This window comes from Sceloporus undulatus, chromosome 4 (assembly GCF_019175285.1).
Source record: "Sceloporus undulatus isolate JIND9_A2432 ecotype Alabama chromosome 4, SceUnd_v1.1, whole genome shotgun sequence".
In the NCBI taxonomy this organism is placed as follows: Eukaryota; Metazoa; Chordata; class Lepidosauria; order Squamata; family Phrynosomatidae; genus Sceloporus; species Sceloporus undulatus.
The window spans coordinates 80,912,916-80,930,062 of NC_056525.1; the positions used below are offsets into that span (position 1 = coordinate 80,912,916).

Sequence of the window (17,147 nt, forward strand, 5' to 3'; positions counted from 1 at the left end):
AAAAAACAATAGCTAAAAAAGGAGATGACAGGCTTAGGTAAAAAAAGAAAGAAAAAGAAAGAGAGAGACAAGACCCGTAAGGCAGCAGAAAGACAGTTAAAATTGAGAACAAGTCTGATGGAGAAGATTTCTAACGGTAACCAACCATCCATGTATCAAATACAGATACAAGGAATCAGGCCTGATCACACACAACAGATCCCTATAGAACACAGTTATACAACAGACCATAATAAAAATGCCATGATGAGCCAGAACATTAACCAATTTAAAAACTTTGGTACAGTTGGCCCTCTGTATGCACAGATTTTTTTATTCACGAATTCAAGCATCCATGGCTTGAAAATATTCAAAAAATATTCCAGAAAGTAAATGTTGATTCTGCATTTTATTAAAGGGACACCATTTTACTATGCCGTTGTAATTAATGGGACTTGAGCATTCACAGATTTTGATACTGAAATGAATGGAACTTATTGGACAATAGGTCAATTTCATTTAGAATCAGCACTGGCTTTAGTCCAATATTTCTAAGTAGTATGGAGGCCACCTCCTATGTTTCATTATAATCTACATGTCTGATTAAGAGACAGTGTGTGTGTCTATAAAGCAACTGCTTCCCATCCTGGAACTCACTTCCCCCCCAAATATATATTTCAAGGAGGTACTTTTTGGTTAGACAGAGTATCACTTTAGTTTTCTGGTCACAAGTATCTGGACTCTACACACCATGCATTTTACTTTTTAAAATAGCTGTCTAGTAAACCTATGGACTGATTGAGGACAGAAATCAAATTAGTCAGTATGATCACAGCTGCCATTTATATCTTATTCAATAATTTATACAACAAGGCTTTCTAAACACATAATGTAATAGTACAAAACCTTGACTAAAATCAGGGTATCTGCTAATGATTTAAAGAATAATTTGAATCAAATACTTAATTTTCTTTATGAAAAGTAAAACACAATCTTGACAAGGTATGATACTTCTAATATACAAATAGATTTTATTAATTTGTTTGAGAGAGCACCATCTTGTGGACAATTAAAAAACAACTAAATTATGTAAGCCCAGTAGGATCCAATTAAAATAACAATCACTAGTTTTATAAGGTTTTAGAAATAATAGTATATATTATATTTAAAGTAACAGAGCTGTACAACGAGCCTGTGTTAGCTTTAACTAAATTCCTGATCCTGAAGCTATGTACCCTTATTCCTCTCTATAACAGAGAAAATGGGGAAGTTTACAGTTTTCCAGTTTCTTAGGCTTGGAGTGTTGAAACTAAACAGGCAGATATCCAATACATGTATATTTAGTGGTGCTATTGAGTGTGATATCTATAAAGCATGTACACAATTGTACCCAAATTCTAGATGACAATTATTATATTTCTCACCAGTTAAAACCATTTAGGTACCAAGAACATAACAAAAACAGAATTAGACTCAGAGGAAGGAGGTGTGATTTACATAACTTTAAAGCGGACAACGAAGACACTGAAACAGATTGTCTATAGCTTGGCTCAATCATTAATCAGAATGGAGATTGCGATCAAGAAATCAGATAACTAGGAGATGGAAAGGCAGCTATGAAGGATTTAGACAAGGCTCTGAAGTGTAAAGATAGAAAACTGAATACTAAAGTTAAGATTGTCCATGCCATTATATTTCCCATTTCTATGTATGGTTATGAAAGGTGGACAATGAAGAAAGCCAATAGGAAGAAAATCAACTCATTTGAGATGTGGTGTTGGAGAAGAGTTCTACAAATAGTGTGGATTGCTAAATAGACAAATGTGGGTCCTAGAGCAAATCAAGCCTGAGCTCTCCTTAGAAGCCAAGATGACTCAAATGAGACAAGTCATACTTTGGACATATCATAAGAAGACATGGCTCATTAAAAAAGAGAATGCTTGGTTGGGTGGAAAACAGTAGGAAAAGAGGAAAGCCGCATTCCAGATGTATAGCCTGAATTAAGGAAGCTGCAGCCACCTCAATTTTCTCCGGATCAGGGATGCGGCAATCGCACGCCGCGGTCCCAATCTGGCCTTTCCAGAGCGCAAAAAGGAACCGCAAAAAGTGGCTCCCTTTTTGCACCTTGGAAAGGACGCAATAGCCACAGCTTCAAGGCACTCTTTCAGTGCTGTGTTGTGAGGATGCAGCTCCAGAGGAGTGCTGTGACTGTGCATGCCGTATGGAGCGGTGCACAGCATCATGCCGCCCTGGGGTGGAATTGGGTTGTGCATCATGTGGACGCCACACCACGCCCCAACTCTGCCCCCAGCTGGCCTTTATGGCCGGATTGCACAGCTCCTGAGTCTGCAAGACTTGAGCAGGGGTTTTGATGATAGATAGTGTGACCTGGAGGTCTCCCCTCCACAGGGTCACCATAGGTCCCAGTCATCTTGATGCATTTAACAACAATAAAGGACAAAATTGTATTCTTTTTTGCTATAATCCGTTTTCAAAAGAAACTACCCAACAGGAATTCCTCTTTAATATGTTCAAAATTTAGGATTAAAAGCTTCACATGTATACACACCTGTGGGGGAAGAAATCTCTATTATACTGATGTTAGTCATTGAGACAGCACACTACTGTTCAACATAAATATGCAGGATTTATCCACTTCTAAAAAATCTAAACCACCATGAAATCCAAAGAATTGAAGAGGAAATATGTGTGTGTGCACCTTCAAGCCATCTGTCAATTTATGATGATCCCATGAATTTCATAAGGTTTTCTTAGGCAAGGAATACTCAGATTTTGTTTGCTAATAGCCTGTGTCAATATGGTAGGCCACAATGAATTGCCAACTGCTCTTTTAATTCAGGGGACTAGAGGGCTTTTTTTCAGATACTGCTGTTGAGCTGGAAGTATTTTTCCTGCATGAAATTTCCCCTTGCAACAGACTTATTGAAGATGTTATTAAAGATGTTTGATATGCTGCTACAGTCTGATTCTTTTAGCTTTTCTATGTCATTTGCATTATACAAACAGTTTTATAATTCAGATGACAATACAAGGACTGAAATCTTGTTAGACGTTCCTTCTTGATCACTGTAAGGCGCTGCCTTTGAAAAGTGCTCAGAAACTTCAACTGGCCCAAAGAGCTGCAGCCAGGCTGTTAACTGGAGCTGGCTACAGTGAGCGTACAACTTCCTTGTTGCAACAGCTACATTGGCTGCCAGTTCGTTTCCAGGCACAATTCAAAGGGCGGGTTTTGACTTATAAAGCCCTATACGACTTGGGTCCAGGCTATTTGGAGGACTGTATCGTCCTGTACGAGCACCCCAGAGTATTAAGATCATCCGGAGAGGCCCTTCTCTCAGTCCCACCACCCTCTCAGGTGCATTTGGTGGGAACAAGAGAGAGGGCCTTCTCAGTGGCTGCTCCCAAGCTTTGGAACTCCCTCCCTAGGGAGGCCAAGATGGCTCCATCCTTGCTGTCATTCTGGCAGCAGAAAAAGATATTCTTGTGCTGGCAGGCCTTTGCAAACTGATAAGGACTGGGAATGTTGTCCTAATGAAATTTTAAAATTTGTATTTTTAACATATTCTATTTTAACTCATAACTTTTTAATTCAAAATGGCTTGTTTTTAAAATTTTAATGTTGTGCAGTCGGCCCGCCCCTTACACGGAGATCTGTTTCGGCCCTCCCACATAAGGGGAATTGAGCATATGCTCAAATCCCATTAAGGATAATGGGGCACACTCCTGTGGTGCACTGTGGTGCACATGCCATGGGCACACGCCCCATTGTTTCTATTGAGACTTGCCTTCCACATGAGCTCAAGTCCGAGGATGGCAAGCCTGCATAAGCAGTGGGCCAACTATTGTTTTTAAATTGTATTATTTTAAACCCGCTGTGTGGCGCCTTGAGTCCCCAGACTCAAGCAGAAAGGCTGAATATAAGAAAATAAATAATAATAATAAGGCTGAAAAGATGGTTTGGTGGGAAAACCTCCCATTCCTGCACTGCCTTTCTGAATGGTATACTGTACAGTATGTGTGCCATGCTGCTATAATTTAAAAGACTGAAATATACAGTTTGTTGTTGCGTATCTTCAAATCGTTTCTGACTTATGGCGACCCTAAGGTGAACATGTCATAGGGTTTTCTTGGTAAATTTCTTCAGAGGTTTGCCACTGCCATCCACTGAGGCTGAGAGAGTGTGACTTGCACAATGGGTTTACGTGACCAAGCAGACAGAGAGGTAAATGTCACCCCCTATCTACTTTCCCTCCCATCCCACCCTAGTCAAGTTGCATAGTATCAACCAGATGGTTTAGGAATCTAAGGCCCAGAACAGACCGCCCCAAAAGGGCAGCCTGCCAGTGGCCTATTTCCCTCTGGAGGGATGCCGCAGCTGCCAAACTGTGTGGCATCCCTCCAGAGTAAAAAGAACCTGGAAAAATCGGGTTCTTTTAGAGCTACTGGGCGGACATCACGAGTGCGCCAATGACACGCAGCGATGTGCAGATGCTGTGCGTCGCTTAAATAAAGATGGCGGCCCCCGTGTGGACGGGAGGCCACCATCAGGATGCCACCCGCACGTATTAGGGTTAGGGACTGTGTGGTTGGTGCACGGTCCTTAACCCTAGTATTGCCAACGCCACACCCCTTTCGGCCCGTCTGTCTTGGGCCATAGACAGATACCCCCCCCAAAAGTAACCCTTCTTTCCCTCAACAGTAAAATCACAATAAAAATTCATGAAATAACTTAGCAATAGCTTCTTTCATGTTATGAGCTACCTCAGGTGGCCAGCTCACCAGCCCTCTCCCCTACTAGAACCTTTCAAAATTTCACTTTGCAGGTAAGGCTTGTTTTATTTCATAAGCAGTGGAGTCATTGTGTGTGTTTACAGAATACACCAGATGACACCCTAAAAGGGGGTGACACCTCTATTCCTCAAGTGTCTAAGTTTTGGCAGAAATGGGCCATGGTGTTTGCTTGTGTCTCTTCAAAATGCTGAAGAAACGGTGTGAGTGGAGCAAGGCTCAGTGGGAGGAAAGGAGAGGCCCCAGGTTTTTTTTAAATTAAATTTCAAAATTTCAAAATTTTAATTTAAAAAAATTCCTGAAAAATATCACATTTTACCAAATGTTCACTTTAACCACATGAAACTATGTATACGTAACTACATTTAGGCTATGCATAAGATATTGTGGTTCAAAGGTACAGTATCATTTTAATTTGGGTGGTTGTTTATGTCACAACTATGGTACTGTATTACTATTGCATTCAGTGATATATGGGAGTTATGATTTATGAGTGCAACCACTCATGTGTCACCCTCCATTGACCTCCTCATCCCATTCACACCATACAGAATCCTTAGTCATGCTTTTTTTGCACTCGCTTTAGTTGTAAATCGTAACTCCCATATTTATACCACTGAATGTAAATGCTAACAGTTGTGACATAAACAAAATTAAAATTGTATCTTCAAATTACAATATTGTATGCACAACTTAAATGTATTTACATATACATAGCAAAGATTGGATTAAAATGAGATTTTTTAAAAAAGAAAATTTAAAAAGAATAATTTATTTAAAAAATTTAATTACAATTTTGAAATTTGAAATGTAAAAAAAAAAATCTGGGGCCTCTCTTTTGCTCCCACTGAGCTTCACGCCACTCCCACCATCTCTTAAAGCACAACATATGGCCTGAGGGCCGCATGTGGTCCGCCAAAGGATTTCAGGTGGCACACAAGAATGTGGAATGACTTCTCCTGAGGAGAAGGCCAGGCAGAAGAAGAGGAGGATGGACAAATTCTTGCCGAGCAAGGCTTCTCCACTATCTGGCTTTCTCCTGAGGAAAAGGCTGGGTGGAAGATGAGGATGGGTGAACACTTGCAATGCTCCTCTGCTGTTTGGCTTTCTCTTGAGGAAAAGGCCAGGAGGAGGAGGACGGAATTAGTATTATGCCTCGGGGAGTGGTGGAGTCTCCATCTTTGGAGGTCCTTAAGCAGAGGCTGGATAGCCGTCTGTCAGGGATCGTTTGATTGAGAGTTCCTGCATGGCAGAATGGGGTTGGACTGGATGGCCCTGGTGGCCTCTTCCAACTTTTATGATTCTAATTAGAACCATAAGTTGGAAGAGACCACTAGGGCCATCTAGTCCAACCCCATTCTGCCATGCAGGAACTCACAGTTATTAATATTTAATTAAAAACCTATCTGAGGCCCAAAGGAGTTAACCTGTATTAATTTTGGCCCTTTCCTACTGCCAAGTCGGGCAGGTCTGTCTTCAAAATGGAAGCAGGTGAATGCCACACATTTGCCCATAATATAGTGTTTGAGGAACAGTGGAGTCAGACACACACACCACTTTAAGGTGTGTCTCCCCTGCACACCACACAAAGTGATGCCACACTGATGCCAGGGAAAAACTGAAAAATATATCCCTTTGGGATGTGATGGGGAAAAAAAAGAAACTCTGAGGTAATTCTGGGGAGGCAGTTAGGCGCATGCGCATGCGCGCTCCCGCCGCCTCCCCCTTCTCTCTCGCGCGCTCCTCTTTTGCATATTCGAACGCCGCGTTCTGGAACCGTTAAGTCTACTACTGTATACTGTACAAGTTTCCTATAAAGGAGAGGAGGAGGGGGCGGAGCCTAGAACGAAGCCCGCCAATTTGTTTTCTCCTCCTGGCGCCCGCCCGCGCGCCTTTTCCCCAACCGCCGCTGGGGGCCTCCTGGCGCCATTTTCTCTCTCTGCATTTCTAGCCGTTAGAGCCGCCCTCCATCATGGCGCGGGGCGGGGCAGAAACGGTGCCGCCTGGGGGGAAGCCATGCTGAGGGGGCTGATGGCGGCTACGTTGCTGCTGCTGCTCCTGGGGCCGGTGGCGGGGTCTCCCATCATCCTCGGCCGCCTCCTGGTGCTTCGGGAAGGCTGGCCGGGTGAGGAAGAGAGAGCTATAAGGGGGTCTGGGTTGATCAGAGAGAGAGGCTGCATACACACTGGAGAAATAATCCGGTTTGGTACCGCTTTAACTCTACCTGGCTCAAGGCTATGGAATTCTGGGAGTTGGAGTTTGCTAAATGGCACTATATTAAAACCAGCACTTGGAAAAATGACTTTGGGGGAGCCTGAGCCAGCATGGTGTGGTGTTTTGGGTGTTGGGCTAGGACTGGAAAACAGGCTCAGATCTGCACTGAACCATGGAAACCCGCTGGGTGACCCTGGGCCAGTCACACACTCTCAGCCTCAGAGGAAGGCAACAAGGCAAACCCTCGCTGAACAAATCTTGCCCAGAAAACCTTAGGGTTGCCGAAGGTGCACAAGAACACCAACAATGTTAGGAGTGGCAATCCAAAAAGTAGCCTTTTCAAGCTTTGATTACTCTATATACTCAACTATAAGTCGACCTCGTGTTTATGTTGTGGGCAGGTTTGAGGGCCAAAATTATGGATTTTGATATGACCTGTGTTTAAGTCAAGGGCAAAACGCAGAGGCTTGTAACAAAGGATATAAAGAACCCAAAGAACTTAGCAAAGTCCATCGGGTATCACTGCTTGTGCTCAGCCTAAAGGCTGGATGGATGAGAGAGTAGGTCAGTGCTTCTTTTAGTTGCTCCAAGGAGGGTTTAAGCCCTCAACTAAACTAAAAATAAAGGCCAAGTCAAAAATTAAAGGCTCTGCTAGCTTCTTGTGAGAATCCAGTACACATTAGGAAATCTAGATGAGACTATGCATTAATTCTGCCTTCTCCACGTAATACTATCCAGATGTGTTGAACTATTCCTCTCATCTTCCCAGCCTCAGTGTTCAATTAACTATTTCCATCACTTTTGGAGGTCACTAGGTGGGGCCTTAGCACTGACATCCTGAAGCAGAAATCAGGAACAGAACTGTTTATTTGGAGATATGGAAGTCAGTGTATAGACCATTTCTGCAACATTTACACTGCACTCCTGTACATTATGCATTTTCACTGCATTTCTAAATACTGAGTTCAGTAAGGCTTACTCGCTGGTGGGCTTACTCTCAAGTTGTTGCCTTAAAGTCAAATTCATTTATTAACAAATTGAATAGACTAAAATACACTAGAGTTATGTGTCTATGTCTAATGTGACTACAATGCTCAAATCTGCCAATGGCAAGTATCACCTTAAAAGATGTTAAGGGTGGATAACTGCATTAGTCTGTTGCAGTAAAAAACATAAAGACACTGGGGGCACAAATGCACAAGCGTTTGTGCACCCAATCCATTCCCTCCGTTTCATCTCACGAAGCTGGCTGGAGTTTACAGAAACCTATGCCAAATGAAACTTGCTGGTCTTGCTAAAAGACTCATTGTTTCATCTGATTTGAGCTTTAAAAAGTTACTTTTTAAAAATCTGCAAATGTTCAAGTCGCATTAAATACAGCGTCATAGTAAAATTGTGTCCCTTATATAAAATGGCAAAATCAAGGTTTGTTTTTTGGAATTTGTATATTTAAAAAATATTTTCAAGCTGTGGATCTGTGGATAAAAAATCCATGGATATGGAGGGCTGACTATGCTCAGTTTCAGAGGTCTGGGTGTCCAGGTCTTGGAGATGTGACTGACAGGCAGCCAAACATCCCTTATACATTTATAATGTCTCCTTTTGTCCAAATACATTCTGCATCTTAATAATAATAATAAGGATACATTATCTGAATCAGATTAATGTTGTTACCTGCCCTCCATTCAACCCCTACTCATGGCAACCCTATGGATGATACAGCTCCAAGGCCCACTATCCTCCACTGCTCAGCTTAGGCCCTGTAAATCATCTGTGGTCATCTTGCACTTTTTCTTCTTTGACCTTCCTTAGTAATTGTTCCAAGTCTATGATGTTTTTCTAGTAATATGGTGTCATCCACGTATCTTAGATTATGTTCAGAGAAAGGTTAATGTTATTTAAGAGGTTTGAACATCACAAGTGTTTCCTGTCATAATTATTAAATAATAAAACAATATTCTACACTCCAAATCTGATACAGTACAACCTTTTCAAGGATATAACCAGCAGGAGGCTGCATCTGGAATAAGAAGAGCTGACTCCCACTGGCATGACAGTATGACCGCTCCTCTGACATCCCTAATTTTATACAGGTTCTTCCCTCTTCAGAGTTTGTGGAGCATACATGGTTCTTCTCCACCTCCCCCTTTTCTTTTCCCAGCAGTCTCATGAGAGTTGCCAGTTGAGAGACAGTGGCTGGCTTATAATCACCCAGTGAATTTTCATGATACGGTGGGGCTTGAATCTGGATTTTCAAAGCCTCAGCCCAACACTTTAATCCTGTACACTACACTTCTATTGTCTAAAGCAGGAATGGATAAAGAGTGGTCATGTGCAGCCTCCATTGCTACTTCTGCCATCTGTAGGCTTCCTAATTCCTCATCGGAAGTGATTCCTCCCTTTAAAACACCTTGGTGGCTCTGCTTTCTAGAGGTCTCCAACACTGAAAGTTTTATGCCAATCTCTTCCAGCCCTTTTGCAAGCCACAGTAGGACCCTGAAGTCAAAATTTCCAAACCCATTTGTACTCTCTATTATACTGTCATTGAGTTTGGTAAGGGGAATGTTGCTATTGCCTTAGGGGGCAAGTGAAAGAGAAAGTCTTGAGATAACTCACAAAGCCGTGGCCTGTTGATGGTGACATGATGCCTATAGAATACTAGAATGTGACAGACAAGGTTCATCAAGTGGTTTTCATATTTTTAATATTTATATGTAAAAATGCTGGTCTTAAATGTAATACTATTGGGAGCTGTTGATAAATGTCACGCTAAGAAGGGGCTAGAGAAGCTAGCCTTTTTACTGGTCTTTTGATAATCAGTTTTTGTTTGCTTTGTTGCAGGACGTGGAGTAAAGTATCAACAAGTGTCAGTGGCAACTGTTAAAAATGGTGCATACAAAACATCAGTGAATATGATTTTAGACCAATCAGCACAGAGAAGGAGCATCAGATCTTTAAAAAGTTTCAGAAAATATTTAGAAACAACTAGGAAAAATGGTTGTCTTAACGGTCAACAAAAAAATGTGCTAAAATGTATAATTTTTTATAAAAGAAAACTGTATGTAATTAAAAGCATAAGCATGCACAATTCAAAAATGCATCTAGAAACAATTAAACTTATTCTGGCAGGAGAAATGAAGTCAAGAAAAATGTGGAAGGATATTGTGAAGAATGGAAAATTTCAAGTGAAAATGAATTGCTACAGTATACTTAATGTTAAAGAGGAGTTACAAATATATGTTGAAAATAAATACATAGAAACTGAGTCATCACTGGGTTATATAGCACTTCAAGCAAATATCGTATTAAAAGGTGAGAAAAGATGTGTCCTAAAAAGTCAGGAGGTTTTGGAAAATATTATGGAATTAAAGTTACAACAAACGATACTAAAGATGAAACAACTTATTGAAACTGGAATGCTGCAAAAGAAAAGATATACACAAAGAAATATAGATGAAGTACAGAAGAAGTTCCCACCACATAAAATGGTTCATTCTAACAGTCCAGGAAAAAACTTCTTTGCCTTTCAAAGAAAAATGTACAGAAACAAAATTGGAAAATGGATCAGTGTGCAAATGCAACCTTCTGTAATACATTCTGCCTTTCCAACTATTGAAATAGCTATAGGAGTGTACCATGGAGAATTTAATTCAGCATTCAGTCCAGGAAAACCATCACTCCATATGACTAAATTGCTGAAACATCTCATGCAGACCTTACAGAGAGTAAAAAAATGTTTTAATGTTATTCAGAAGAGACATAGAATGAAAAGTCTAAAAGCACTCATGGTAAGAAAGCATCTTGATACAGAAGATAGTTTCCGAACCTTTTTATATCTCTGTAAATGCATTTCTAATAGTCCATTGCTTGTTGAAAGAAGTAAACGATCAGCAGAAGGAGAAACTGTACCAATATCTGTAGGTAGGTTTATTTTGGGATTCTTTTAGTTATAAATGGTGTGTTTTGAGCAATAACTTTCAAAGAATAAAGGCTACAATATTTAATAAACTAGTTAGTTACCATAGATTCATAGGATAAAAAGTTTCAGTTGACAAAAATGACTTGCTAATTAATTGGCCAGTGGATTGAAAAATGCTAATTATTGTAAGTGTAAATAACTTAGACAAAACAAAATGGTAGGCATCATTTTTGAAGGAACGTTCCCTATTCATAGTTATACAGGAGGAAATACTTCTGAGATTATGCTTGGTTCAATTTACATATACATTCTATGAAAAAAAAATCTTGAAAGGATGCTTTTTCTTCAAAAACATTGAGTCTTGTGCAATTGTATAAATGTTTAATTGATTTGGCAATTGATTGGTCAAAACCAATTTGATTAATTCACTCGCTATGAGTAAATAAGATGAAGCATATTAACTTTGTGGGTTTTTTTTAGTTCTGAATGCAAATTGGATTGTATGTAGGATTTTTAAAAGCTGGTGATAGACCTATAAAGAATCATTACCTTAATGTTAAAGAGTTGTATTTGTAGAACTAAAAAATACTAACGACTAAAACAGAAAATGATCTCATTGATGTTCTGCCTTCTTTGTGAAAGCAAATAAGGTCTTCTTGTAACACTATGTTCTAAAATACGTACATATTGTTTCTGCATCTCTTTCATTGCCTTCACAAATATGAAGCCTAAAAAGGGTAGGGACTGGGTTCATGTTATCTAGAAATAGTTCATTCTTCATGCCAGCCCACATAAGGATTGCTAGTTCAGTGAGTTTCTATATTGATTCACCCCTGATGTAGGAAAATGACAGTAATAAGCCATGAACTATGAATTCTTGTTTTGAATAAATTGAATCATTGGCTAAGATCCTACGTTTTGTCTCTAGGCACCTTTCCTCTTTTCCAGAAACTTGCATTTTGTCTCATACCTTTACCAATCTTCCCTCTATTCCCAGGAATGGATTTTGGGGGGCTGTGGAGGGGAGGAGGAGTTAGAAAGGCCTGTGTCAAAGAACTATTTTTTTTAACAGAAAAAGAGAATCCAAGCTGCTAAAATGCTTCCACATGGCCTCCCACCCAAAACCTTTTTTTTGGTAAAGGTCTTGTTATGTATCCTACTGCCTTAAGAAATGCAATTCTTTTATTTTTATGTAGAAAAGGGTTCTAAGGTTCTGGCTTGGCTTTGGTAGCGGGGTGCAAAGCAACTTTCTCCCTAGGCTTGCATGCTAATATGGAAGTAATGGCACTGTTTGGATTAGAAAGGGCTGCTCTTTTCACAATTTTTTGTAAACAGAAAGCTGGCATGTAGTACAGTAGTTAGAATCTTTGCAGGAAGGGTCTCTCTACAGCTGCGTTAGTGGTAATTTTGGCTGTCCTGGCCTTGGTGGTGTGGAGAGCAGCAACCACTCTCTGGAATCAATCTTCCCAAACCAGATTTAAGACCTGAATATGTATGGTAATTGGTTAGTGCTGTTCCTGCCAGAGTTTTTTGTTTAGGTGAAAGGGGACAGGGCCTATTTTGTTGTCTTGGCGAGACTCCCAGCACACCCTTATTGGGAGTTTCATATGGCCCCTTATTGATCTTCTGATAGTTAAGACTGTCTTATATCAACAGGCCTTCTATATTGGCTGTTTTTCTTCTCTGACTGGGTTGTTTGTTGAGGTTGCTTACATTTGCTGTTGATTTTGGTCCTCTTTGTTCTGGTACTTTGGTCTTTTATGGTATTTATTCAGTGTTTTGTTGATTTTTATTTTGGTTATTGTTTCACGTTCCTATTATGTGCCACATTGCAGGTCCTTCTGGGATGGGAAAGTGGCTTGTAAATTCTAAAATAAAGACACATATAAATAATTGTATTAAAGGACACATATCTCCAAGTACCAGCTGTATGATTCTAACTTTTGTACTCAGTTGTATATCTTTGCATTTTAGAATATTTTCTAGCACTTCATAGCCACCCTCTCCATTCTTAATCTTCTTCTGATTTCATTTCTATCAATGTTTGATCCCAGGCATGGGAATTCTTTTACTATTTCTATTTCTTCATTGTCTAGGCTGAACTTGTGAAGGTCCTTGGTGGTCATTATTTTTGTTTTTTTATGTTCAACTTTAAGCCTGCCTTTGCACTTTCTTCCTTGATTTTACTTAGTAGGTGTTCCAGGTCTGTGAGGTTTTCTACTAGTAGTATGGTGTTGTCTGCATAACTTAGATTGTTGATATTCCTTCCTCCTATTTTTACTCTTCCTTCTGTGTAAAAGCCTGCTTTTCTAATAATATGTCCTGCATATAAGTTGAACAGATAGGGTGAAAGGATACAGCCTTGTCTGACCCCTTTGCCAATTGGGAACCATTCTGTTTCTCCCTGTTCTGTTCTGAAAATAGCCTCTTGTCTTGAGTACAGATTCCTCATCAGGACTATCAGATGTGTTGGCACTCCCATGTCTTTAAGGGCATTTCATAGCCTTTCATGATCTATAAAGCCAAAGGCTTTGCTATAGTCTATAAAAAGCACATGCTGATTTTCTTTTGGAATTCCCTGGTGCACTTCATTAGCCATTGTATGTTTCCAATGTGGTCCCTAGTGCCTCTTCCTTTCCTGAACCTCGCTTGAACCTCTAGGATTTCTCTCTCCATTGTTACCCTAGCTGCTCCATATAAATTTTGGTATAAATGATAGCCCTTAATGACCCCTAGATAACCTCTGGCAGTCTGTCCGCCATTAAGACATGTACATCACCCCTGAGCGGACACCTTCATTACCTAGGTAGCCTAGGGAGTTGCATAAGAGGATTATCATAGGAGCAGGAAGAGCAAATGTTTGCCTACCCTGAGGCCCTTACGCCCTCCCTGGGTCTGTTGTCCGAGCAGCTTAAGACCACTAAGACAATCAGACAGGAACATCCAGGTGAAAAGAAAGTAATTAAACACCTTTGCCAGAGGCAAGTTTTTTTGCCCTATAAAAAGCCCTGACTTTTGCTAGTCAGCGTGCCATTTGAAAGGTCTCTATACACCACATCAGTCAGACCTCTGCTTTGGACACCGACATTTCTGCTCAAACCCATGCTGCGGAGCAGAATTGTCCCATAACCACACATCCCATTTGATTCCCGGAGGGAGTCTACATTCTGGTACGTATCACCCTAGTGAAGCCTGAAATCCTGTTCCACGCTAATCTCTGGTTTTTCTGAGCCTTGTATGAGTGTGTGTGTATGTATGTAAGCACATTGAGCGTGTTTTCCCCTGTTTTAATAAATTGAACATCTAGTTATTATATCTGTCTCAGCTCCATTTATTGGAATTTCCTGGTCTCTTGGTAGATACAATGGGAGGGCGATTCCGCAGGGTAGTCGTAGCAGGCCCCCCTCTTGCAATATTGAGCTAATAACAATAATAATAAATTCCCCGAATCAGACCCTTGGCTACACCATGTATGGTTGGAGTCTGTGTTGCAGAATTTTGAGCATGATTTTGTTTGCATGGGAAATCAGTGCTATGGTCCTATAGTTGCTGCAGTCTCATGTGATTTGTTTTTTGCTATTTCCACCTCAGTTTTTAGAATCAGGTTTATTTTCATATGGCTCTTCATTCCATGTGTCTTTCATTTTGTCATCGCTTTGTAGCAGCAGCTACAAAGTTGCAAATAGTCAAAACCTTGAATAGTTGGGAATGTCAAGGGATGGTTGTAATGCTTGATGTCTTTTATCTCTTCCTGGTCACTAAGGTTTGTTATCATAACAAATGTTGGTCCCATTTTATGTCTGAACCAACTATTTGTAGAGGTGACCAGCAGTAGCATTTGCCAGCACCATTTGGTGATAATTTTTCAGTCAAATTAACAGATCAATTGGCAAGATTCTGTCAGACTGACGAACGATTATTGTCAGGAGATCCTAAGTCTGGAAATGTTTGAACAGTTACAGCTAGTACTACTGCTACTCGTATATTATAATTTATGCTTTACATTGAATTAAAAAGAAGATCCAAGAGAAGATCCATGTCCTTGATTGGAGGCTCAGAATTTATTTCTTCTGTGGATTAGAGAAAGATTATCTTAAAAAGATATTCTCCCTCCATATTCACTTACAGTTGCCAGGGTCAAGAAAAAAATACCCTCTTAAAAAGATGCTCTATGTACCACATTCAAACACTTCATCCACTAAGGGGTTTGACAGACGGGTGGCCTACAGCTGCCCCTTTTTGCCCCAGATCGTTGCTGCAGCGACCAGACATTGCGGCAACGATCTGCTCTCTCTTGTGAGCAAAAAGCTGCCAAAAGCAGCTTCTTGGAAGGGCCACCATTATGGCGTTCATGTGCCATGATGATGTCCCTTGCACGGAGTGCTGTTTGGCCACTCCAACATCCTTGCGTTATCATGGTGTGACCTGTGAGGACAGGCACGTGCCAACATGGCGCATGGGCAGCGAAAGTAGGGCTCGGCGTGTGTGGATGCCCAGTCCTACTGAGCCTTACTTTTGGCCCCAGGCCGGCACAATGTACTCATCTGTTTAGGGCCTAAGTATGTATTCCATGTTGCAGAACTGTCATATTTTTGGTAGCACAAGCAGATTCCAAAAGTAACATAAAAACACATTGGGGTAGAATTCAGAGACATAGCCTTGTTAGTCTGGGATATCAATATGCAAGGGGATCTTGCAGCACCTTTCAGACTATGTCAAAGAAGTTGTAGCAAAAGGTTTCATAGACTTGCATCTGAGTAGAGACCAAGGTCTCAAAACAGACAGCCCAAAAGGACTGCCGTTGGGCTGCACCCCAGGCGCCTCCCTTTTCTAAAGAGCCAGCCCGCAATGGAGCAGAAAAATCTGCACATTTTCAGTGGACCGGTTGGGGACTGCAGTAGCACCCTGAATCAGGGCTGGGCATATGCAGCTGCTACAGCCTCGGCACAGAAAGTCCCTGCACAGTCCCAGGATGGCTCTTTTGTGTCATCTGTTTTGCCCCCAAGTCTACGAAAGTTTATGCTACAATGTCTACATAATTAGCCTCAAAGGTTCGACAAAATCCTCTTCCATAAAAACACATTGTCTGTCATAGGCTTTAGTGTAGATTTAGTTAACATATATAAAGGTTATTGATTTCAGTTTAGACTTTTGTTTCTGGAAAATAATTATATAAATAGATTTATTAATTAAAGTACAAATAACAAAAAGGATATCTACTCGTAATATAGTAAACTTAGGGGGAAAACAAGCAGGCAAAATACGGTGTCTTCCCAGCAGTTTGATGGCATGGCAGACGCATGACACCCCCCCCCCCCAAGACACCAAGAACATTCTGGGTTGGGGGCATGGCCTGTGACTCTGCAGTGGCCCCAATCCAGCGTTTTGGGGTCATCTGTTTCGGCCCTTACTCTCACGCATGCAGTTTGGTAATACAAACCTTGTAATAGAAAGTTCATGATATCAGCAAATCTAAATAGCCACTTGTATGGGAGCATGTTCCTTTAATTCAGTATATCTTAATAAAAATGCATAAAACTATATATCCAATACAGACTAAGTACATACATATATAATAATTATAGGGCAATTGATGGCACTTAGTAACCCCAAATTTCATGTGACAGCATCTAACTCTGTTATTTTGGAACAGCTCCACCAATGTAAAACAAATCTCAAAATGATTTATACAAGCAGAAGGAGAGAAAAATCTGTTGAACCCTTTCCCTTCCAGTACATTCGTCCTCATCATACACTCCTACAACAACATCATGTCACCCAGCTGGTCTTTATTTCTGATACTGAAGTCCAGTTGGAGAAAAAAGCAGTGATGAAGGATTGCTGTGGTAAAAATAGAAGACGAGTAAAGTGTCTGTCACCTATTTTCCAACCATTTACCTGCTTTAAATTGCTCTACTTCAATTTATTGCGCTGGGTTATTGCAATGCAGATCTTCATTGATCACATACTGTAGAAATGTAGATGTGTACTTGCGAAACACTGGAGAAATATATGTTCATTAAATTTCGAAGTATAAAATGAATGTTGAATGTATAATTTTTTCATGCTAATTTAATTTTTTTCCCTGTTTAGATGTTTTGAAGCGTTTAACCTCTGCTCTTATAGCAGGTGCTACTATTTTTGGAATAGCTATCTTTGCTTTGGCATTAGCAGCATGTTACCTTTATGGTAAAAGAAGGTAGGTTTAAAGTAGATTTTATGCTTT

At 40.5% G+C, this 17,147-nt stretch overlaps 1 protein-coding gene across 5 annotated transcripts in view; it reads left to right on the top strand.

The window, feature by feature from the left end:
* Window positions 1–17,147, top strand: part of LOC121929352 — a 53,266-nt gene that overhangs the window by 23,142 nt on the left and 12,977 nt on the right. For 2 of the 5 annotated variants that reach the window (XM_042464839.1, XM_042464840.1), the window contains 2 exons: window positions 9,844–10,923; window positions 17,015–17,120. In XM_042464839.1, coding sequence (XP_042320773.1) covers window positions 9,915–10,923; window positions 17,015–17,120 — 1,115 coding nt within the window. In that variant the 5' untranslated portion in view covers window positions 9,844–9,914. Of the gene's footprint in view, window positions 1–6,720; window positions 6,914–9,843; window positions 10,924–17,014; window positions 17,121–17,147 lie in introns of those variants that run through there. The other 3 variants (XM_042464842.1, XM_042464838.1, XM_042464841.1) reach the window with 3 other exon arrangements.